The following is a 25,377-nucleotide window of genomic DNA, read 5'->3' on the forward strand; positions in this document are numbered from 1 at the left end:
ACCTGGGTTGAGAGCTTGTGGGGAGCAGAAGAAGGAGGCTGAATAAGGAAATCAATTTCAGCTTGAAAGTTCTGAAAGGAGAGGGGACATGTGAATGGCTTTTTAAGTGGCATCATTAAACCTGGGCAGAAAAGTCGACTGGGCAGAGAAAACCGCATAAATACAAACAGATGACATTTATGTATGGCAGAATTGTTTTTTTTTTTTTGTTTATAGTTTTGTGTTTGTTTTTTTAAAATCAGTGAGATAGAAGACTAAGGCTTCTTCCTTACTGCTTGCAACCAAATATATGGAAAAGAATATCCAGGGGCTGGGAAGGTGGCTCAGTGGTAGAGCGCTTGCCTTGCATGCCTGAGGCCCTGGGTCCGATTCCTCAGCACCACATAAGCAAAAAGAAAAAAGCCGGAAGTGGCGCTGTGGCTCAAATGGTAGAGTGCTAGCCTTGAGCTGAAGAGCTGAGGGACAGCGCCCAGGCCCAGAGTTCAGGCCCCATGACCGGACCACCCCCCCCAAAAAAAAAAAGAATATCCAGAGCTATAAGATTCTAATTGAAGCCTAGGATGGAAATCAGCATCTTGGCCTTTATCCTTTTTGGGGGAGGTAGGAGAGAAGGCTGTATCTTCAGGAAGTGAAAGGAATAGTTTTAGTTTTGGAAACCTTTCAGCTTAAAAAAAAAAAGCCAGTAAGTATGTGAAAGGCTATTTCTGTATGTACCACACTGTCTGTATTGCTGTGTCACTGTGAGTTGGGAAGGTATGTATAGGTATTATTGCTATTCATATCTGTATGCATCTACCCAAGACAAGCATCCATGTAGAAATCTCAAGGGACCTGCAAAGCTATCATTTTAATGGGAAGAAGAGTGTTTCCTGGAGTTATAGTTATATCTAATATAGTGGCAGAATTTTGGGCTAGGCCTGGGGGATAGATGGGGAAACAAAAATGTATTAATAAACCAGAACAGTTGTTCCAGGAATGGCCAACCCTAATCCCTGCCTTTATTTTTGGAAAAGTGACCATGTTGCTACATGAGAGGAGGGCGGTGACTGTCATCTGAAGGTGACAGAGTAGACCTTATGGGCTATTCCTGCCATCTCTTTTTCTAGTAAAGGGTAAACTGAAAAGAAGGCAGAAGAGACATTTGTTTCTTTTTCTATTTTCTCTTAGTTTCCATGAACAAGGATTGAAAACTTTTAAAACCAAAGGTTAGGTGAATATGGTCTCTTAGATGACATGGGTAGAACCACCATTTGGGAAAGATATAAAGGTCAGTCAAAAGGCTAGGAACAATCAAGGTACTGGGAAGAAAGAAGATATTACTGAGAAAATTTCAAATAAGCAAGAGAAACAGATGATGGAAATGTTTTGTTCATTTTTTTTTAAGAGAAGCCTAGATTACCTCTTTCCATCCTCAGCCCCTCTCTAGTACTTTCAGTTTCTAGAACAAAAAATTGCTTTAGTGACTTAACTCAACACTAGGCCCAGGAAGTAATGAAAAATTACAGACACACACACACACACACACACACACACACACACACACACACACACACACACACACACACACACACACACACACACACACACACACACACACACACACACACACACACACACACACACACACACTTACTTGGGGACACCCTGGCCCCCCGCCCTGCCCCGCTTCACTTTTTTTTTTTGGGGGGGGTCTGGTTGTGGGGCCTGAACTCTGGGCCTGGGTGCTGTCCCTCAGCATTTCAGCTCAAGGCTAGCGCTCTACCACTTGAGCCACAGCACCACTTCCGGCTTTTTTCTTTTTTGCTTATGTGGTGCTGAGGAAATCAAACCCAGGGCCTCAGGCATGCAAGGCAAGCGCTCTACCACTGAGCCAACTTCCCAGCCCCTGGCTTCACTTTTTTTGTGCTGGTCCCAGGGCTTAAACTCAGAGCCTGGGTAATGTCCTTAAGCTTTTCTGCTCAAGGCTAGTACTCTATCACTTGAGGAACAGCTCTACTTGCAGCCTTTTGTGGGTAGTTAATTGGAGACAAGAGGTTCATGGCAGGGCTGGGAAGGTGGCTCAGTGGTAGAGTGCCTGCCTTGCATGCATGAGACCCTGTGTTCGATTCCTCAGCCCTACATAAGCAGAAAAGGCTGGAAGAAGTGGTGCTGTGGCTCAAGTGGTAGAGCGCTAGCGTTGAGCTGAAGAGCTGAAAGACAACACCCACCTTAAAGTTAAGAACTTACTGTGTCCTATGAGCAGATTAATTCTGGAATCACCCTATAGCATCTAATACTGAGAATGCAAAAAAAAAAAACCCAACTAAGTGAAAAATACCCCATTTCTAACAGGCAAAACAGGGAAAACAGGGGATAACTAGCTAAATATCCCGTTCTCACCAGAAGAGGGCACTCAGACATCCCTACAATAGAGTGGGGTAGGGATAGCTGGAAGCTAAGACTCCCTCTCCAGAAACCCTGCAGTTAAGGTACTGCTGTCTCAGGATGATGGGTCGAAAGGAAAACAAATAAGAGCAGCTGCACCTGGTGTCTGGGGGCAGAAAACATGAGGCTGTGTAGCATAAACCTATTCATCTGGAGTAGCTGGTGATTTAGAGGACCTATAGGTATTTAACATGAAGTCTATTATTTCCCACTGGAGGGAAAGAGGAAAAAGGCCTGTTGAGAATGTAGCATAGGGTATGGGAAGTCCAAAGATCAAAACTCAAGTTCTAGGACTACGACCTTAAATAAGTAGTTTAATCTCTGATTCTTAAATTTCCTCCTCACAAAATTGTGGTGAGAGTAATTAAAATGTCACAACATATGCGAGTACACTGCTAAAAACTGCTAAACAGATTTACAATATGACTTTTTAAAAAGTATCTCTCAACTTCCTTTATATTCCTGAGAAAAGAAAAACTGTCTAAAAGAAGAATGAGTGCAAGAGACAGAGGTAAGTATTTCATAACCCAAAGGTACATGAGTAAAATGCTGGAGTCAGGAAAAAAAAAAAGCTGTGCTCTCTCTACTACCCCCAACTCAGGCATGTGCCATCATACCCAGCCAAGATTTTTTTTTTTGGTGATGGGCACAGATGATCCTTGAACCCTTCTCAGCTCCAGAGCACAAATATTTCATAAGTGTTTGCCCAAGCCCCTCCCAAATTCTTATCTTCTTACCTGAGTACTGCTGTGGCATCTGTGGTGGACTGCAGGGAGAGGGAGACTGAGGCATCTGGTACTGCTCAGAGCCAGGAGGTTGCAGAAATCCCACAGAAGGGCTGGGAGATGAGAAGAGAGGACTGGTGAAGTAGTAGAGGGAGGAACACAGCTCCTGGCAAACAGCTGCTGCTTCCTGGGCTTCCCCTGTGGGAGGCGGAGGCAGCTCCAAGCCATTCCCAGACCAATTTGCCATGCAATTTCTAAAATCACTCATCAGTTCAAAGTTAATTATATATATTTGTACTTGATCATCTTTCAATTAGGAAGCTGCTAATCAGTGCTATGATGAGATTTGACACATCTTCTTCCTAACAGTGTAGGAATACTAGATACATACATACCCCACACAGACATAGACAGACAGACAGACAGACAGACAGACAGACAGACACACACACACACACACACACACACACACACACACACACACACACACACACACAGACTCCCAAACACAACAGAAAACCAAGTTAAAAGTACCAGACACAGACAGAGAATTCCAGAAAGAAAGAAATAAAGAATTAAGGAGAAGTATGATTTAGGATCTATGCACAATAGTAAACAGTGACAAATTTTTACTAAAGACAAATAGGAAAAAAAATTACCCAAAATTCCAAACAAAATGGAGACACTGATATACAAAGACAGAGATAAACACATACATATTAGGAAATGGACACACAGAACACACAAAGACCTAAACTAATTCTTGCTCCATCTCTGTCTAATCTACTCTGTGGTTTTCCCAGCTGGAACCAGTCAGAAACTGGTTGTGGTGGTGCACACACATTTGTAATTTCAGTACTAAGGAAATTGAGACAGGAGGAGTTCGAGAATAGCCAGGGCTACAGAGCAAGATACTGTCTCAAAATAGGCAAAAGCAGGGCCTGGAGCACGACTTATGTCATAAAGCACTTGCCTAGCAAGTGCAAGGCTCTCAATCAAACCCCAGAAGTGTCAACGACAAAAATTAAAATCAAAATCAAACAAAAACAAAAAACAAAGGAGGAAAAACAAGTGTAGTGCTTGGTACTGATTTTGGTCCTATTAGCTATGTTCCTATCTACTTATACACATATAGGTAAATATTATCTACATGTCTGCATGCATACATACTTATGTAGACACTTCATTGGAATTTCATCCATAGACAGAAATTTACATATTTCAAAATTGTTTCTTTTCATGATGAGCAGTCTTTATCCCATAGTTTTGAGAATCAATGATTTGAAAAGCAAAACTGAATATCATAAAGCCTGACCCTGAAATGGTATTTTTTCCCCTGGTTGCTTAGGTCTATGCAAATGTCAAATCAATAAGGAGAATGAACCTTCCTTCCTATCTTTTTTTTTTTTTTTTGTCAGTCATGGGGTTTGAACTCTGGGCCTGTGCACTGTCCCTCAGTTCTTCAGCTCAAGGCTGAAGAACTTGAGCTACTTCCGGTTTTCTGGTGGTAATTGGAGATAAGTCTCATGGACTTTCCTGCCCAGGCTGGCTTTGAACCTTGATCCTCAGATCTCAGCCTCTTGAGTAGCTAGGAGCCATTGGTGCCTGGCTCTTTTTTTTTTTTTTTTTTAAAGACAGTGTGTCTCATGTAGGCCAGACTGGCCTTAAAATTTGTGATTTTCCTGCCTCCACCTCCCAAGTACTGGGATTATAGGTATGTACCACCAGAGCCAGCTACTACTGGGATCTTTACCCTTGTGTTTCTTAGGCTAGTGGAAGCAAAAGAATGGTACCACAGTTGCTGAAGGTCTATGGGAGATGTGCCCGGCTCTCCTGCAGTCCTCACCTCGTACCATTCTGCTGAGCTGGTGGGATCATGCTGTAGTATACTGGTACACCTCCCCCAGGGAGGCTTCCTTGTACAGATTGGCTTGCAGGGACCAGCATGGGTTGCTGAAAAGGCGGCTGAACCACATTTTGCGAGTCATTGCCTACCGGGACCTAGATAGAGAAGAGAATGACTACTTTTACTTTCACTGAGCTCTTCCAGAAAATAGCTGAGTTATCACTGGACTAGAGTACTACAACTTCCTTCTCTGTATCTTCTGTCCAGAGAAAATGTTCACAGAGCTATCTCCAGTTCCCCTTTCTCTAAACACCATCCTTGGGCATTTAACAGTGAAGGAGTATGACTTCCTTTAGATTCTACTCTTTTGTGCATACACTCATTCACATGACTGTATATTAAAACAATTTAAGAACTATTTATTCTGAACTTTCAGAGGGGAAAAAACCCTAAAAATTCTAAGGGAAAGTACAAACTATTTTAGTATTGGAGCTGTCAGTATGGATGACCCTGGGAGGCTGTCCTCCTTGTCCCAGGGACTGGGTGATCTTTTCCAATGTAGAATACACTCACTTGATAAGAAGGCAGTGGAGTGTACTGAACAACCAGGCCTTGCATCTGGCCTCCCATGCTGCTCCTCTGGTTGCTGAGCAGGCCCTGGTTCTGGGGCTGCTGGACCCCAATCATGCCTGGGTAAGCCGCTTGTTGCTGGCTAGGCATCATGGGCTGTAAACCTAAAGATAGGGCAAGGCAAAGAAGACATTAGTGTGTATGTTTGGAAGTCCACACTCTAGCAGTAATTTCCTTTCTCCATTCTTCTAGAGATCCTGGGCTCTTTCTTAGAACCCTTATCATGCCTGGCATTTATTTTTTTGAATGGGGAAAGTAAACTTTCTCTTTTTTAGCCTCTGCTCTTTTTCTTTCTCTATGTATTACTGTCAGATTAGTGCCCCCACTTACCAGGCTGCTGGGATGGTTGAGGCAGCTGCTGACCACGCTGGGGGCTGTAGGCCACCGGGTGAGATAGAGGTCGATATTGCTGGTTTGAGTTAGGATACTGTCCAGGGGGAAAGTAAGAAACTTGGATCTATGGTGAGAGAAAAAAGGTGTAAGAGGTCCCTCTAATTAGTCCCAACACCTGCAAATTACTAAAGAACTCAGGGGTGATGGCCAGAAATCTGTAAATGGAGATACTTGAGGCTTGCAATTATAGAATTACTATACAAGTTTGAAATAAAACAGGTCTTGTGTTTCATAAAAAGAAGAATTTCTGGAGGAGGGACAATATCCCCTCTAGTCTGTCTAAATTAAAGAAAGAAAGGAAGATGATAATACTGGACAATCTGTATTAGTGACTAGAGCTGGGGACAGGAGCTTCTCACCTGCTGAGGGGGCTGCATGTAGCCCTGGGGTGGCAGGACTTGCTGAGTAGGTGGTGCATGGCTAGAGGTGGAATAGTTGGAAGTGGGGAGGGGCTGTCCCGTTGAAGCCATGATGAAGCTAGTCTGCTGAGGGTGCTGGGAGATAAGTGGGGGCTGGAACAGAGCTGAGGATGGGTCAGCTGCTTCAGTAGAACCTTGGCGGCTAAGACTCATTTGTCCAAATGGGTTGCTGAGGTCATCTGCCTGTTGAAAGAATGGAGAACTCAAGGACCAAAGCTGTAGAGAGCCTTATATCTTTGACTTCAACATAAACAGACAGAAATAGAAATTCTTGTTGTAGCCTTCCTTATAACATTTTGAGACAATCTTGCTTCTGTGCCCTAAAAAGTACTTTTGAGCCCTAAACCTCTGTCATATTTTGAATTCTTATGAACTCAACAGTTGTTTAAGCCTAACTCCAGAGCAATCTCTTTATTATATATGAAATAACAAAAACTACCCTGATCGGGGGCTGGGAACATGGCTCAGTGGTAGAGCACTTGCCTTGCATGCCTGAGGCCCTGGGTTTGATTCCTCAGCACCACATAAGCAAAATGAAAAAAGCCAGAAGTGGCGCTGTGGCACAAGTGGTAGAGTGCTAGCCTTGAGCTGAAGAGCTGAGGGACAGCGCCCACGCCCAGAGTTCAGGCCCCCTGACCGGACCCAAAAAAAACCAAACAAACAAAACTACCCTGATCATGACTGTTACCAGGATTAGTCCTGGGAAGATGGGAGCAAATGACACAACTTTGTCTACAGAAAAAAAAGGATATACTACTAGGTTAAAGAAAAATTATTAATAATCTTTCCATTTCTTGTCTTTCTCATGTTTCTAACCATGAAAGGGCTCCTACATTGCTATAAATCCTGTTTTTATAATGAAGCACCTAGGATAAGACCTTGATAGATTATGGATGGCTAGGTTCATGTGCCTCCACAGCAAAGGACTGGTAGGCTCCATTCCTGCTGCTTATCTCCTTACTCCCTCCCTTTCAAGGTCATTTCCACCTTTGTTCTTTGACACTAGCCTAGAGTTCTCCTGCCCTTCAGAAACCACTTTCAATTCTCACCTCAGAAAGGAGGCCAGAGTGAGTGGCTGAGCTGGAGGAAGAGACTGACTGGCTGGGCTGTAATTACCGTTTTTCTCAGCCTTCTTCCCTAAGCAGCAAGGGTGATGGTGTTCTATCTCTGACTTGTACAGTGATAGGTTAGTTTCTCTAGACAATAATTCACATACACACAGACACACATGAATGCATGCACTCCACAGCACAAGTTCTTCTGCAAAAGAAACTAGTAGAAACCAAAAGACAATGTCATCCTGCAGTTTTGTTCATTTTCAAAGATCTAGTTTGCTACCTTTTTGTTCAGGAATAGATACTAAGAAGCCTGGGATTGCAGATTATTTTGAAGTCCATATTTCAAGAATATAATTAAGAGGTAGGAGGAAAGAGAGGATTCTAGTGAAAAAGCAGGGATGTGATTAACATAAAGTAAAATTGAGGGTTCAGCCAGGTGCCAAGAGTTCAAACCTATATCCTCGCTAACAAAGGCTGATATCAGAGATGGTCTGGCTACAGATTAGAGATCAGATGATGGTTTGAATCCAGTCCATGTAGAAAAAATCTTGAGACTTTATCTTCAAAATAACCAGCAAAAAGTAGGAGTAGATGCATGGCTTACATAGTAGAACACCAATTTGAGCAAAACTGAGGCCCTGAGTTCAAATCTCAGTACTGCCTCCTAAAAGGATTCTTTGTATTTAAAACAAGGGTTGCTACAACTACAATAGAAATGATAAACTCTGAGGCACCTGAGGCAACTCTATTTTGAAAGAATTTTTAGTCAGGGTACAAACTATTTTGTGTGTGTGTGTGCGACAGTAGTAGAGCTTGAACTCAAGGCTCTGGGTGCTTCCCTTTCCCTTATCTTTTCACTGAAGAGTGGTGCTCTACCACTTGAGCCACAGCTCTACTTCTAGCTTTTCACTGATGAATTAGAAATAAAAGTTTCATAAATGTTCTTGCCTACGCTGGTTCCAAACCACGATCCTTAGATCGCTCAGCCTCTTGTGTAGCTAGGATTACAGGTGTGAGCCACTGATGTCTGGCAGGGTACAAACAATTTAAATAGCATGAATTATGCAGTGGAAGAAGATACAAAATGATATGGTAAAATAAGAAAGATGGGTAAGATTTCAAGTTTTTTCAACTAGTACCAAAGAAGTCCACAATGAAAGAAAATTGTAGAGAACCTTTCTATTCAGGATAATCTGGTTAGCCCAGACATGTGAGGGAGCAAATTAGATGAAGAATATATATGGTACAGAAACAAGGGACCTACATTAGACCAATATTCAATTTTTTCCCTCTTTTTTTCTATTCTACTAGGGTTTGAACTCACAATTTCATGCTTGTCAGGTGTGTGCTCCACCATTTGAGCCATGCCTCCAGCCCCAACATCTAATTTTGTTCCCTCTCCTGAAACATAGGGTAACTCAGTATCCCTCTGTCTTACATTTGTTGTCTTTTGGTGTGCTGTGGTAAGATGATCGGGATGGAGTTTAGTTCAGCCTATCTATGCTGGCCTCTCAAAAACAGCTTTATACATGCCCTTTAAAAGTACAACATGCTTGCAAGGCCACCATGGACAGACCAGCCATACCCAAAGATACAAGTCACACATGGACAAGACAGAAATGGGGAATGGAGTTTATACCATGTTGTACTGCTGGGGTGGAGAGACTGGCAGAAGGACTTGGGGACAGGAGCTTGGAGAGAACTGAACAGGCTGCGGAGAGGGCTGCAGGGCTGGGACTGGCTGTGGACCAGCAGAGAGGCATGTGGAAATGGAAAAGAAAAGGGGGGTAAAGGAAGAGGCAGGAGGGTAAAGGAAGAGGCAGGAGGGTAAAGTCAGGGAGGAAAAGGGAAGGAACAACAAGTTAGTCATGAAGGAAATTTCACGTGAATACCAAAGCTGTTAAACATGCATCCAGACTTGGATAGTTTGTGGCTTTCATGTTTCTTTCATTAATGAGCAATCTCTCATATCAGAAACCCACTGGACTCCCAGACCCATTAACCACTTAGAACTGTCCAGCTCTAGTTAGCACTCTCAGGACTCATTGGGCTACTTGATTCCAAACAAAACTTTCCCAAAGCACTTTTTTGCCCCTGAGCTCCTAAGGAGCCCCATGATAACATTTCTGAATGTCTGTTTGAGAAGGAATTCCTATCTGTACTGCTGTACTGCTTCTATAGGAAAGGTCATTCAAGGCCAGCTCTCCTGGAAAAAGTGCTCATTCACAGGGATCATCTCCTTTCTGAGGGTAGAAAAGGAATAAACACCAAGTAGAGATCTGCTTCTGGCGACTTCCTCCTGCTCCAAGATTTTATGTGTGCTTTTAGGCTAAGAGGGCAATATGAGAAATACCCCCATAAGCAAATAGGAGATTTAGGAATAAAATGCAAATAGCTTAGCTTCAATGTTTATTCTTTCACTAGCCTCAAGGAGGATTTGTTTTATTAGGAACATGGAGTGTTCTAGAGTGTTCTAAACCAACTAATGTGCAGTTAGTTTTTCTTTTTTCTTCCCCTTTAGTCATTTGATCACTTCATTTGCTCTTTAGTTACAACCCCTGGTGGTAGGAGGATGGAAGGAACCAAGTGAGGAAGAGAAGGGAAATAACATTTTATATACACTGTCTCATGATAGCCTTACAGGAATCCCATAGGGAGATATGATAATTTGTAATTGCAATTAAGAAATAAGACTTGGAGAAATTAAATTGTTGTCTTGGGATCACCCAGCTAATTTGACATATCTAGGATTGTGCTTTAGTTCTGTTAGACATATGTTCTTTCTAGTCCACTCTAAAAGTGGGGAGAGGGTGAAGAAAGAAGCAAAACAGAAATCCTCAGGCATCCCCACAGGTTCTTCCCTCCAAATTTAAAGTATTAATGGGCTAGGTGCTGGTGGACCATGCCTGTAATCCTAGCTACTCAGGTGATTGAGATATGAGGATTATAGTTTGAAGCCAGCCCAGGAAGGAAAGTCCATGAAACTCTTTTTTTTTTTTTTTTTGCCAGTCATGGGGCCTGAACTCTGGGTCTGGGCGCTGCCCCTCAGCTCTTCAGCTCAAGGCTAGTGCTCTACCACTTAAGCCACAGCACCACTTCCTGCTTTTTCTGCTTATGTGGTGCTGAAGAATCGAACCCAGGGCCTCATGCATGCAAGACAAGGACTCTGCCACTGAGCCACCTTTCCAGCCCACATGAAACTCTTATCTCCAATTCACTATCAAAAAGCTAGAAGTGGAAATATGGCTCAAGTAGTAGAGCATCAACCTTGGGGAAAATGTTAAAAGGATAGCATCCAGGATCCGAGTTCCAAGCCCCTGTAGCAGTGTGCATACATGCATATACAGAATTGGGAGGTATAGGGACTATGGTATCAAAATCATTGCCTGCTATGGACCTTCAGGAGAATCTTTCTTTCACAGAATAACCTAATGGAGGCAAAGAGACTAAGAATTAGAATACCTTTTATCATCCTCCTCTTCTAACTTCTCAAAAAAAAAATAGGGTGAATGCTCTGGATGCTTCAATAGAGAGTCTGCTACATGGATTTTAAAAATAAAGGCTGGGCACTGATGGTTCATGCCTATAATCATAGATATGCAGGAAGTTGAGATCTGAGGATAGTGGCTCAAATCCAGCCAGGGCAGGAAAGTCAATGAGACTCTTATCTCCAATTAAACACCAAAACAAAGAAGCAAAACCCTGCAAGTGGAGCTATGACTCAAGTGGTAGAGAGCTAGCCTTGGGAAAAAAAAGTTTAGGGAAGCTGGGTGCTGGTGGCTCACACCTATAATTCTAGCAATTCAAGAGGATGAGATTTGAGGATCACAGTTCAAAGCCAGCCTGGGCAGGATAGTCTATAAGACTCTTTTTTTTTTTTCTTTTTGGTCCAGTCGTGGGGTCTGAACTCTGGGCCTGGGCGCTGTCCCTCAGCTCTTCAGCTCAAGGCTAGTGCTCTACCACTTGAGCCACAGTGCCACTTCCGGCTTTTTTTCTTTTTGCTTATGTGGTGCTGGGGAATCGAACCCAGGGCCTCAGGCATGCAAGGCAAGCGCCCTACCACTGAGCCACCTTCCCAGCCCCTCTATAAGATTCTTATCTCCAATTAACCACCAGAAAACTGGAAGTAGTGCTGTGGCTCAAAGTGGTAGAGTACTAATGTTGAGCAAAAGAACTCAGAGACAACACCCAGGCCCTGAGTTTAAGCCCCACAACCGATTAAAATAAATAAATGAATAAATAAATAAAATAAAAAGCTCAGGGAAAGTGCACAGGCCCTAGGTTCAAATCCCAGGACATGTACCAAATATAATAACAAACATATATATGTATACATACATATGTACATACACACATACATATACATGCATAGACACACAGTTTTTTTTGTTTTTTGTTTTGGTCAGTCATGGGGTTTGAACTCTGGGCCTGGGCTCTGTCTCTGAGCTCTTCAGCTCAAGGCTAGTGCTCTTCCATTTGAGCCACAGTGCCACTTCCAGCTTTTTCTGTTTATGTGATGCTCAGGAATCGAACCCAGGTCTTCATGCATGCGAGGCAAACACTCTACCACTAAGCCACCTCCCCAGCCCCAATTTTTTTGTTTTTTAGAAAAAGTTATGGCAAATTCCCCAAGTTACTCAGGAGGGATGTCACTATAGCCTGGAAAATTTACTCTCAGCATCCCTGGAACATTTTGTGAAAGGCAGTGACATTTCTAATACTAGTCCTAAATACTAGCTGCCAGGTATTAGCTGCATATGCTGGTTGCATGTTTTCTATGATTCTAATGTTCTTGTTTTCTGAGGGGTGGAGGGGAGCTTGGTGCACCTTGGACAGAAGAAAAGTGAAGTGGCAAGCAACTTTCTATTTGTGGGTTTTAAATAAAGAATAGTGAGGAAAAAAGGATGATGTTTCTCTCTTAGCCTTCCCGAACTAAGGGAGGTCCATGTAAAGAAAGGAGCCACATAGCTAATTTTTGACTCTCAATCTCAGCTATAGTTCTCTTCTTGGACAGTCTCAAACCCAGAAGCCAGGAAACCTCTAACAAACCATGAGGATATGGCTGCCACCTGCTGGTAAATGCTGGGACAGCTCAATGATTTTTGGCTGCCTGAGCATACTAGCAGAGAGAGCTCCCCGTTGCAAGAGGTCTACTCTAGTTTAAATTTATCAGGGAAAAGGTAGTCACAGGCCCTTTATGCTTAGTCTCACTCTTTGATTTCATATGCTTCATTGACATGTAAGATGAAGGCCTACTCTGATAGAAAAGCCCTACCAAAAACAAAAACAAAAACAAAAAAACTGGTAAGGGTTTGTTCTGTCAGCACTGTCCTTGGGTTTGGGACAAAGGTTCACAACTAAAGATAACGATCTTTCCTCACAGTTTTTCTACTAGGCTGGTACAGTGGCCCCAGTGGTAAAGGATCTATGTAGCGATCTCAAGGCACCGAGATCAAATCCCAGTATATGTATATAAAAAAAAAAGATTTTCTTCTAAATGAAAACCTGCATAAGCACAAGATACATGTGGTTACCTCCTGAATCTGTATAATGTTATACTCCAATTAGGAAATTGAACAATAATTATTCATGGGCTTAGTAACCAGTTTGGAGAACCCAGAAGTGCTGACAGGGGGTAAAAAAAAGTCAGCCTACTCAAGGCTCTGGGTTTGAACCCAAGCACCACAGAGCAGAGGAACCATCAAGAAAAGGAAAAAAAAGAATAAAGAATTAGGGGGGCTGGGAAGGTGGCTCAGTGGTAGAGCGCCTGCCTTGCATGCCTGAGGCCCTGGGTTCGATTCCACAGCACCACATAAGCAAAAAGAAAAAAGCTGAAAGTGGCACTGTGGCTCAAGCGGTAGAGTACTAGCCTTGAGCTGAAGAGCTGAAGAACAGCGCCCAGGCCCAGAGTTCAGGCCCCACGACCAGACCCCCCCCCCACCAAAAAAAAAAAAAAAAAAGAATTAGGAAAAGTAGAAAGGGAAAAAAAAGGTGGAGAGGTAATCGTGAAATAACATTAGTAACTATCATAAATGCTTCTGGGATACTAAAACTTATAAGATTGTTTAGTTCGGAGTTATGATCACAATTAACCAGAGGAAAAAGCTTCTCCTTCCCTTCTTACTTGAATCTCTCCCTCTCATTTTTGTAGTAGGGATTGAACACAGGGCCTTGTGCTCATTACTAGGAAAGCACTCTACTACTCTACTCTACCCTCAGTTCTTTGCTCTTAGTTTATTTTTCAGATAGTTTCACACTTTTGCTGGGGCCAGACCTAAACAACGATTCTCCTACTTTTGCCTCTCAAATAGCTCGGATTATAGCTGTTACTACCATACCTTACTTGTTTTTGAGATAGTTTCACTCATTTTTGGCCTGACTTGGCCTTGAACTTCCATCCTCTTCTACCTCCTGAACAGCTGTGATTACAAGCAGGCACTACTATTCCCAGTCTCAAGAGTAAATTCTATGCCTGCCTAATAAGCACAAAGCCCTGAATGTAAGCCCTAGTACTTCCCTTCCCCACTCAAAAAAAGTAAATTTCTAGCCTGATGCTTGTGGCTCATACCTATAATTCTAGCGACTTGGGAGGTTCAGATTGGGAGAATTATGGGTTGAAGCCATCCTGGGCAGAAAAGATCTTGAGACCTCTTCTCAACTGATAGCTAGGAACCTGTCATCCCAAGCTACATGGGATACTGAGATCACAAAAGGTAGTGGTTCTAGATCAACCTGCAAGGGAAAGTCCACAAGACTCCTTCTCAATGAAAGAATCTGGGTGCATGGTATGTACCTATCACTTCAGCTACCTTGGGGAGATTAAAATAGGTGGACTGCAGTCTAAGCATACAACAGGGCAAAAAGCAAAACATCATCTCAAAGATACTCAGTACAAGTTGGACACTGGTGGCTCACACCTGTAATCCTAGCTACTCAGGAGGAGGCTGAGATCTGAAAATCGCAGTTCAAAGTCAGCTCAGGCAGGAAAGTCTTATCTCCAATAAACTTACTCAGAAATAGCCAGAAGTGCTATGGCTTAAGTGGTAGAGCACTAGTGTTGAGCAAAAAACTCAGGGACAGTGCCTAATCCCTGAGTTCAAGCCCAGGACCCACCAAACAACAACAACAACAACAACAAACGCAAAACAGGATTGAAGGTGTGGTAAAGCTGTGAAGAATCCCAGTACTGTTCTCTCCCCAGACACAAAAAAAATGAATGAATTTCTGAAAGAATAGAGCTCTGAGTTCTGTTCATCAAATAATGATCTCCTACCTCCAATTCCTAGTATCTAGCCTAGTACTACTCCCATTGTAGAAGATGAGTACCAACAGTTTACCTACTGACATTCAGGATCCAACGGCAGGGATTCAGTCTGATGCAGATTGGGGTTTAGATTTATCACTTGGATATTCAACTAAAAGTTTTAGTGCTAAATGACTACTCATTTCTATATTCCTCTCCTTATTTATCTGTGGTGCCAGAACTGGGGCTTGAACTAAGGGCTTGAGCACTGTCTCTTAGCTTTTTCATTCAAGGCTGGAACTTAACCACTTGAGCCATAGCTCTACCTCTGGCTTTTTACTAATTGGAGACAAGAGTCATGGATTTTTCTACCCAGGCTAGCTTTGAACTAATATCCTTAGATATCAAGTTCTTTACTAGATCAGCTCCTCTCCTACTCTTGCTGTATCTAGGTATGCATGGCAGATAGGAGGCAGATAGAAAAAAGGGAATGGGTGCCAGTGGTTCACATCTATCCTAGCTCCTTAAGAGGCTGAGATCTGAGGAACATGGTTTGAAGCCAGCCCAGCAGCAAAGTCCATAGGACTCTTATTGTCAAAAAAACTACCAAAAAAAAAAAGCCAGAAGTGGAGCTCTAGCTCAAGTGATAGAGCAATAGTCAGGGACAGAGCCCAAGCCCTGAGTTCAATATCAAAAGGAAGGAAGGAAGGAAGGAAAGAAGGAAGGGGGAGGGGTTGGGAAGGTGGCTCAGTGGTAGAGCGCTTGCCTTGCATGCATGAGGCCCTGGGTTTGATTCCTCAGCACCACATAAGCAAAAAGAAAAAAGCCGGAAGTGGTGCTGTGGCTCAAGTGGTAGAGTACTAGCCTTGAGCTGAAGAGCTGAGGGACAGCACCCAGGCCCAAAGTTCAGGCCCCACAACCAGACCCCAAAAAAAAAAAAAAAAGAAGGAAGGTAGAGAGGGAAGGAGGGAAGAAGAGAAGGGGGGGGAAGAGAGACAGAGAGAGAGAAAGAGAGAGAGATTAAAATATACACATTTCAGGAAAAAAAGTAAAAAATATTGGGACCATGGGAAAGGCAGTCACACATTTTCAAAAGCACAGTAGGAAAGTCGGAGGGAGTAGTGCAGAGTTTACCCATTTAGAGTTGGAATTAAGATGCAGACAGAGAAAAGCATATATATACTCTTTCAATAAGGAGCAAAGGAATATGACATAAATAAGACATAATGGTAAACAAGACAATGGTAGAAAATAGGACTTTGTAGAGATTCCTTTGGGGACTAAGATGAAGGATTAGAATGATTTGCATGTGGGTTACATTAGATACAAAGTAGTATTTTCCTAGATCTTCACTATTTCTCTGGCTTTGTTTTATAATATTTGGCATGAGGAAGTTCAGGGCCATCTAGTTCCCTAAGTATCAGTGCTTGGAACCTGCTTCATATACTTAGAGAGAAGATGTATGTAAGGTCATGTTGGACTGACAGGGGGACAAAGGAGCCTGGCAAGCAAAACAAGGAAAGAGTGCAAATACAGGCTTCTGATAGCCAGGGTATACAGGTCAATATAAAACATAGGGATCTACTTATGAAGAAGTATCTCAGCACAACTCTGTTTAAAAAGATGGTTTTGAGAGCTGGGGATATGGCTTAAGTGGTAGAAGTGGTAGAACACGTATCTAGCCTAACCTGCACCAGGCCCTAGTTACACACACACACACACACCTAACCTGCACCAGGCCCTAGTTATACACACACCCCTAACCTGCACCAGGCCCTACACACACACACACACACACACCCCTAACCTGCACCAGGCCACACACACACACACACACACACACACACACACACACACACACACACACACACACACACACACACACACACACACACACACACACACACACACACACACACACACACACACACACACACACACACACACACACACGAAGTTTGAAACCTAGAACACAAAATTTCCAGTTCAGAATAAAGCCTGATGCCTCTTAGGATGAAGACTTTTATGGTTTGCCTCCCTCAAACCCTACTTTGTAACATCTAGCAGGTCAGAGGCAGGAGAAAGATATATTCCCTTTAAGAGAATTTCTGGAGGTTTGATTATTTTCTTATTTATGTGGAGAAAGGATCTCTCTATGTAGCCCAGGCTGGCTTCAAACTCTTGATCCTTCCACTTTAGCCCTCTGAGTGCTGGGATGACAGTAGTGCATACTATGCCTTGCTGGTCAGCCAGTTGGTCAGATGGTCAATCTGTCAGTCTGTATGCCTGTCTCTTTCTTTTTTTGTGTTGGTACTAGGGCTTGAACTGAGTTGGGGCCTTGAGCTCTTGATAGTTTTTTTCCACTGTAGGATGGCACTCTACACTTGAGCCACACCTTCACTTCTGGCTTTTGCTGGTTAACTAGGAGTAAGAGTTTTGTAGACTTTTTGGCATGGGTTGGCTTCAAACTGATTCTGTCAGACTAAGGTGGAAGCTATAATCTTTTTAATCTCTCTATAGGAATATACTGAGCAAAATCACCTTGTCAATTATATAGGACATGAAGGTAGAGAGAATAAAGTAAAAATATAGTATGGGGTAAATTCTCATATTTTCTCTTTATAATTTTTATGAAGATGAAGAAGTATAAAGCATAAAATCCTAGGCTAACTCTACTAAGTACTTTGGCCAAATATTTGCCCTTACTTTTCTGTTCCCACAACTACCAAATGAGAAATGGAGAAGGGCGTGGTATATTTCCAAAACTGGATCCTTTCTGCCACCCACAGCACAAGAGACATTACTGTACTTCTAGAGCTTGCATGAATCAGAGCAGAGGGGGCTTTGACACTGAGTGGTGACTCACCTGTGAGATCATGTGATTATTCAAGGGTGGTTGTTGCTGAGGAGTGGGAGGGAGAACAGGAAGTTGTTGTTGCTGCTGCTGCTGCTGGGCAGTACAAGGGAGAAGGCCCCGAACAGAATGGGGTGAGGTGACCTGGTTACACACTTCTGGGGCACCTAGTGCCATACCTAGACAAAAAGGAGACCCATCAAGGTTATAAGCACAAGCCATGAATATACTCCCCCGAAGGACTCAGCTGCAGGTGTCTACTTTTTCCTTTCCCATTCTACTCACTCCCATCTGTCCACTCTTCCACTATCTTTTGGAGATCTATACATTTCAGCCACTTTTTGATGTGAGTTTACCTCCCATGAAACCTGAATGAAATGTGAAGCTATTAAGCCATCTCTCTAGAAGTGTCTAAAAAATCTGTTCCTCCTAAAGAAATGGCTGAAAACACAAAGCCTTATTTCCTAGAAAGGTACAGATTATATCCCTATGGAGTCTGTCTTCTTTTGTTCTCAACTTGCAGTATTGCTGAGAAGGCAACTTGCTTTTCAAGAACACACATACACACAATCTTTACCCTGCTATTCACACAATACTTTTTTGGGGAGAATGCTAGTACTGGGGCTTGAACTCAGGATCTAGACACTGTCTCTAAGCTTTTTTTTCCCTCAAGGATGGCACTATCACTTATGCCATAGTTCCACTTCTGGCTTTTTACTGGTTAATTGGAGATAAGTCTAAGCCTTTTCTGCCTGAGTTGGCTTTGAACCATGATGCTCAGATCTCAGCCTCTTGAGTAGCTAGGATTACAGGAGTGCGCTACCAGTACCTGGCAACATAATACACTTAAATTTTTTTTTAAAAGGAGTATTATGGTTTACTAAAAAGTGTATTTCTACTGAGTATCTATTATATGTTAGGTATTGTATAATGAACAAGGGAAGAAAACAGTCCTTGCTTATGGGAGGCACAGGATCTTCTGGTGCGATATCCCTACAATTAGTATACTCTGATAAGATAAGCAATGAATCATTGTCATCAAGGCTGTATGACTGCAAGGATAAGCAAGCAGAAATATCTTGGAGGGTCCTGGAAGGACTTATAGAAGAGGTGGTAGGTTTGAAGGATTAACAGAATCTTGTCAGACCCAGAGGGGGTAAAGCTAATACCATATTCACAAAATGGCTATAAGGTTGGAGAACAATGGATATCTGGAAATAAGACTAAAATGACAACTAGTATTGGAAGTCATGCTATATATAGAGTATGCTTTATTCAAAAACATAGACAGTTTTAAGAGGGATAGATGCCATTAGATCTGTTTTAGAATGGTAAATTGGCCCTTTAAAAAGGCTGGGATCAAGCGAGGAGCCAGTGGCTCATGCTTGGAATCCTAGCTACTCAGGAGGCTGAGATCTGAGGATCAAGATTAGAAACTAGCCTGGGCAGGAAAGTCCATGAGACTCTTATCTCCAATAAACTACTCAGAAAAGGACAGAAGTGGCACTGTGGCTCTAATAGTAGAGTGCTAGCCTTGAGCAAAAGAAGCTTAAGGACAGAGTGCAGGCCCAGAGTTCAAACCCCAGAACCAGCAAAAAAAAAAAAAAAAAAAAAAGGCTAAGAACAAAGTAAGGGAGATTGAGTTGGGGGCCAGTTTCAAGGTTAAATAAAATAAAGGCTTAGTTAAATGTAGTGACATTGGGATCAGAAAGTATGAAGCAGTACTATAGAGGCAATCATGTTCACCAATACTAATGTCTCCTGAGGACAAGGGCTACAGAACTTCTGGAAGATTCAAGCAATTTTTTCAGAGGGATGAGGATAGTGAAAAGAGATCCAGTAAGTGTGAATGGACAGCTGATACCCCTCTGTCAGAAAGCTGCCGTGCAACAGTAGCTCATGCCTGTAAGCTATAAGGTCTAAGGTTCTCCAGATAAATCCAAGAGATTCTTTTCCTTTTCTTTTCTTTTCTGATTGGTCATGGAGCTTGAACTCTGGGCCTAGGCACTGTCCTTCACTCAGCTCTTCAGCTCAAGGCAAGTGCTCTCCCACTTAAGCCACAGCACCACTTCTGGTTTTCTGGTGGTTAATTGGAGATAAGAGTCTCATGGACTTTCCTGCCCAGGCTGACTTTGAACCATGATCCTCAGATCTCAGCCTCCTGAGCTAGGATTACAGCTGTGAGCCACTGGTGCCTGGCTTCCACGAGATTCTTTATCTCCAATTAACCAGCAAAAAAACCCCAAAAAACAAACAAAAAAACTGGAAGCGGAGCTATAGCTCAAGTGAAAGTGTTAGAAAAAGCCAAGCAAGAACATGAGTTCAAGCTCCAGTATAGGGGCTGGGAAGGTAGCTCAGCGGCAGAGTGCATGCCTTGCAAGCATGAGGCCCTGGGTTCGATTCCTCAGCACCACATAAACAGAAAAAGCTGGAAGTGGCACTGTGGCTCCAATGGTAGAGCACTAGCCTTGAGCTGAAGAGCTGAGGGACAGCGCCCAGACCCAGAGTTCAGGCCCCATGACCGGCAAAAAACAAAAAAACCCAAAAAACCCCCAAAAAACAAAACAAAAGCTCCAGTATATAGCACACATTCTTGTATATTCATGCATAATACTCACAAACACACACATGAATTCAGTTGGAACAGAGGGAGATCAGGAGAACTGAAGAATGGTATGTGACAGGCCTTATTGTAGAACATATAGTATTTGATCCTTCCCAGTGACTGAGCTGCAGAGAAGCAGCCATAACAGCATACTCTAAGTCCTGGCCTGTTGGCTTTTATTAATTAACTACACTCCAAGGGCTTCCTCTGATCTAGAAATAATCTCAAGGGAGCATTAGATCTAGAAATATAATCTCAAGGGAGTATTAGGAATGAAAGCAGGTATCATTTACAAATTAGTTTGCAACCTGAATCTCGGCTGATAGGTATATCTGCCTAGTCAGAATCAGACAAAATAACCTAATCTTGATCAGTTTTGGGTTGTATTAAATCAAGGTTTGAAAGAAAAACAGAGAGGGGATTGATTCAAGAAAGGGTAATGGATCCAAGGAAATATGATTCCTTGGATTCCTTCCTGTTGGCTGCTTTATGTTTTTAAACAATACTAGAACAAGTATTTTATTTAAAGTATCGCTGATGTTTTGCAGGAGACAGCAAAAAGGGAAGAGTGTGACAGAATGAAAAAGAAAAGAAGCTGAAGCTATAGTACCTGGCCTGGAGATCCTTCCTGCACTGCCACCTTTACTGCTGCCAATGCTGTCACCTCGGGTTAGGATAGAAATTCCACTGAAGCTGCTGGCTTTGGTGACAGGGGGTCGCATGCTTCGGACAGAGCCATCTGAGTCTGTGCTGCTCCAAGGCCGTGGTTCCAGGGATTTGAGTTCGCTGTCTGTGCTACTCTGACGGCTGCTTGAGGTACGGCTCAGCCCTTCACGGTTCCCCCTGCAGAAACCACAGTGGTCAGAGTACCCCCCCACCCACCACTTCAGCAGAAGGGCCAGGAGAGTTCATTTCTATTTTCTCAGTAACAAAGGAGTAAGGATTGGTGAGGGTGTAGGAAGTGGGGAAATGGGCACTGACTTCTTGTTAGTTGGCTGACCAACTAAAATGTGATGGGAGCAGACAGAACAAAATCTAGTATAAAAACAAAGAGCACAGAGGCAAATCTGAGACAGTGCACTGTCAACAAATTCAATACACTGGACCAGAGATAGATGGGAAGCCACAGACATGATGCTGAGATTGGCTATGGTTTCTTCCTCAACCCCTACAGGCATCCTACACATACAGGAAATAGTGGAGAGGAAAAGTAGCAGTTCCTTTTGTGAGCTCTCAAAACAAGGGATGCCTTGAAATTTCTATTACTAGGTGGCAGGAGTAGTTAGTTACATGGATAAGTCCCACAACAAATCTTCCACATAACAAGTATCTAAACCAGTAGAGGTGCAGCTTGTGACCACCTGTCTAGGGGTTGCGAAAAGTAGCGTTGATAGACTGATAGTCTGGAATTTGACCCATCATATTTTGTGTTAGTTCTATGCTGGTATTTGAGAACAAATGTTCTCAAGAGTCTCTAATGGCTTAAATACTCAACAAGATCAAGCGCATATGCCCTTGGGACTCAGAATGGCAAGGGGCAGGGGCCTTGACTGCCTAGCTGTCTTCCTATTCATAAACTCACTGCCTTGGGCTATATAAAACTATTGAGAAAAGGAGTTCTTTCACTTACTTTGCTCTGGAACATTGGGGTTCCTGTCTGTGATTATAATAACAGTATGCTTCAAGATAGCCAGGGCTGGCCTGAAAACCTTGTCTTAAGCTCTTACTGCGTAATTAATAAGTAACCAGAACCAACAAGTTTCCCTTATATCTCCACTTCAATAACTACTAAATAAAGGGAACCAAACAGTAAGAATTTTAGTGTGTATTCTGGGGAACAATTAGGTAAAAGTCATGGTAATTTGGGCTTCCTTCTTTTCAGCATCACCTCACCAAAAACCTTAGTTCCCAAGATACCACTAGTGGTTTGTTATTCTAATAAATAAAAGTAATCCAGGAATTGGTGGCTTATGCCTAGCTATAATCCTAGCTAATCAGGAAGCTGAAATCTGAGGACAGAGGTTCTAAGCCAGCCTAGGAAAACAAATCTCCAATTAACCAGTAAAAAGCCAGAAGTGGAGGCATGCAAAAACTGGAGTTCAAGTCCCAGTACTGGCACAAAAATTAAAAAAAATATATTTTTCTTAAGGGGGTAAACAAGAATGCATTCTTGGGTGACATTGACCGAGATGCACTGTACTTATAAACTGACTTGTAGAATGGAAACTCTTTTGTACAACTACCTAAAGACAGTAAAAATACAATTTAAAAAATCTTTACTAGAACATCTGCTCCAAAGGCAATGTAGGAAAAATGAGCAAACTATATGGGGACCACTTTTTTTTTTAATCAATTTTTCATTACTAATTCTTCACCACAACAAATAGATATATGTATATACCACCTCAGTGCTTCTTTCTATAGTCAGAACAGGGATTGAAGAATATTCCTATTTCCTCAAAACCTTAACCCCTTCTATTAGCGTGCCAAAAGCAAAAAAGGAAATAAGAAAGGCATAAATCAGATTCTCGAAGAACAGAACTAGGCCTGAAGTGAAAGCCAATCGCTCTGTCTCAAGGGACAGAAGGCCAGGATGCTGAGGACTCAATAACGTGTTTGTGGGATGCAAGGACACACTAGTAGCAATGGATGAAGCTGTGCATTGCTAATTGAAATTTAAGGACAAATTAACATCTTTTTCTACCTAAATCAAACACTCTACTCTGTATTAGAACAACTCTGCCATTTATTTTCTTTTACTACCAGAGGTGAAGAGAGGTAGATGTAAACAAGGCAACTTTAAACCAAATACCTTGTGAAGGTATGGCCAAAACAGCAGCATTTCTGAAACCATCCAATTCCTCCAAGACAGTGATGGCCAAATGCTCAAAATGTGGTTTTTCTGATGCTCTTCTGGCTAACCTTGTTAAGTATACTACTCCTCTGAGAATCAGAGAATCTAAGTTGAATCTTGACAGGAAAGAGATCAGTTTCCTTCTCTACAAATAAACCAAACTCTAGTCATGTCTTTAATTTCACTACAAATATGGCAATTAGAGACAGCCACTCAAATTCAATAACAGTAATTGAACTGGGTTGTGTGTATGTTAAAGAATGAAGGTAAGAACAAAAAGCACTCATACCCCATATTCTCAAAAGATCAGAGCTGATTTAGTTTTTGGGGGGATGGGGATTTGAACTCAGGTTCAATTTAGGCTTGCTAGGCAAGTGTTCTACCACTTGGGCCACTCTATCAATCTAATTTATTAAATTTTTATAAGTAGATTTAATGCTACAGAACAGTCCAGATTGTTGAGTCTTGGTGGCAATCAAAAGCATTAAGAATTACTGTAGCATCAAGTTCCAGTGGCTCATGCCTGTAATCGTAGCTACTCAGGAGGCTGAGATGAAGATCATGATTTTAAAGTCAGCTCAGGCAGGAAAGTCCATGGGACTCATCTCTAATTAACCACCAAAAAGCTGAGGCTTAAGTGGTAGAGCTCTAGCCTTGAACAAGAAAAGCTCAGGGACAGTTCTCAGGTTAAGAACACACACACACACACACACACACACACACACACACACACACACACACACACACACACACACACACACACACACACACACACACACACACACACACACACACACACACACACACACACACGTGCGCACACACACACACACACACACACACACACACTTACTTCCTGGGGCTTACTTGTCAATGGACTAGGACCTTCCAAAAAACTGGGAAGTTGCATTGGTATTGTGTGGGCATCGGAATTTGCTGTACTAGTATTTGTTTTACAAACATAAACATACATATAAAGAAACAAAGAAGTTAGAGATGATCAACTAATAGCTTTAACATTTCTGGACTCTGTTTGCATGTATGTAAATAAAATAATGAAATGTTTCGAAACTGTTTTAAAAATGAGGATAAAAAAGAATAATGGCAGGGAGTGAGACTGATTGGAATAAGTTTGTACATATGTGGAAATGTCACAAGGAGATCCTCTCTTGTACAACTAAAGTATCCTACTGATTTTCTTTTTAAATAAAGAGTTCTTGATTGGCATCCAAAATAGGGGAAGAAATTACTCAGTTTTGAGTCCATGACCCTATGCTGCATCTTAGATGACCTAGCTTTTTAATCAAAGCTCAGTCTGAAAAACAGCAGTTTAAAAGAAGAGCTGAAGAGGTGAAGTCTGCACCTGCTCACCAGATTCTTCAAGCTATTATCTACACAGTTTGATATACCCTGATGCTCCAAGAAGAAAGGCATCATTCTTAGCAGTGAATCTGAATTAGGGCTCTGAATAGAACATGTCTTAGAGAAGGAGTGTTGTTTGTAGAGAGCTGGTGTGAAATAGTGAAAAGAACACTGGGCCAAAAAAAAAAAAAAAAAGTCAGCCTCAGTTTTGTCACTAACAGCCATGTAAACTTGGGCTAACTAAATCTCTTTGCTTTTAGTTTTCATAAATATAAACCAGCTAAGTAAATCAGGATATTAAAATAACTGAAGCAATAAAGTATGGCACTGAAAATTAATTCATCAACAAGAGTTGATTTAAAACTCATTTTAGGTATTCTGACTTCATCTATTATCCTTAGTGCTGAATATGAAGTAGTCTATTTGTTTAAATGTTTAGGACTCTTTATTAAGCAAAGCACTCTGCCTGGGATTTTCAGATGGATCTTAGGGTGGGATGGTCTAGGGGGTAAAAATAGTTCAGAAAGATAAAAATAGTTCAGAAAGTGATAGAATAGTTCAGAAAGTGCCTAGAAAAATGCAAATCTGTCCATCATAAGAGTGGGAAATTTCATTATGCCTGTTTTCACATGGTTGACTAGCCTTTTTTTTTTTTTTCCAAGTGGTACTGGGGTCTGAATCCAAGGCTTTGTGCTTATGAGGAAGGCACTCTTCAGCCCAGCTGACTAGCTTTAGGAAAAATAGGGAAGGACCAACTAAAGATAGATGCTAATTAATCTGAGTTAGATAGTCCTTATCATGCTTAGGATTCAAAAACTAAGAAACCTTTCAGAAAGGGTTATTTCTAAATTGTGGTACTAAATACTAAGGATCTCTGAACTTATTTTTTGTTGTTGTTGATAAATTGGGAAGAATATCCCTAAAATCAGCTGTTACCAGTTCTACAGTAGTATTTTTCTTACCT

The 25,377-nt window shown here is 42.1% G+C and overlaps 1 protein-coding gene across 19 annotated transcripts in view; it reads right to left on the reverse strand.

Annotated features, from left to right (window-relative positions):
* R3hdm2 (R3H domain containing 2) overlaps positions 1-25,377 on the reverse strand; it is a 140,073-nt gene that overhangs the window by 10,133 nt on the left and 104,563 nt on the right. For 15 of the 19 annotated variants that reach the window (XM_069987118.1, XM_069987232.1, XM_069987160.1 and 12 more), the window contains 8 exons: positions 20,808-21,040; positions 17,605-17,771; positions 9,135-9,236; positions 6,378-6,620; positions 5,956-6,082; positions 5,569-5,729; positions 4,996-5,150; positions 3,162-3,262 (listed from right to left, as the gene is read on the reverse strand). In XM_069987118.1, the coding sequence (XP_069843219.1) occupies positions 3,162-3,262; positions 4,996-5,150; positions 5,569-5,729; positions 5,956-6,082; positions 6,378-6,620; positions 9,135-9,236; positions 17,605-17,771; positions 20,808-21,040 (1,289 nt within the window). The remainder of the gene's footprint in view (positions 1-3,161; positions 3,263-4,995; positions 5,151-5,568; positions 5,730-5,955; positions 6,083-6,377; positions 6,621-9,134; positions 9,237-17,604; positions 17,772-20,807; positions 21,041-25,377) is intronic. The other 4 variants (XM_069987250.1, XM_069987143.1, XM_069987259.1 and 1 more) reach the window with 1 other exon arrangement.

Source organism: Dipodomys merriami, unplaced genomic scaffold (genome assembly GCF_024711535.1).
Source record: "Dipodomys merriami isolate MVZ:Mamm:240054 unplaced genomic scaffold, mDipMer1.0.p SCAF_10, whole genome shotgun sequence".
NCBI classification, from domain to species: Eukaryota; Metazoa; Chordata; class Mammalia; order Rodentia; family Heteromyidae; genus Dipodomys; species Dipodomys merriami.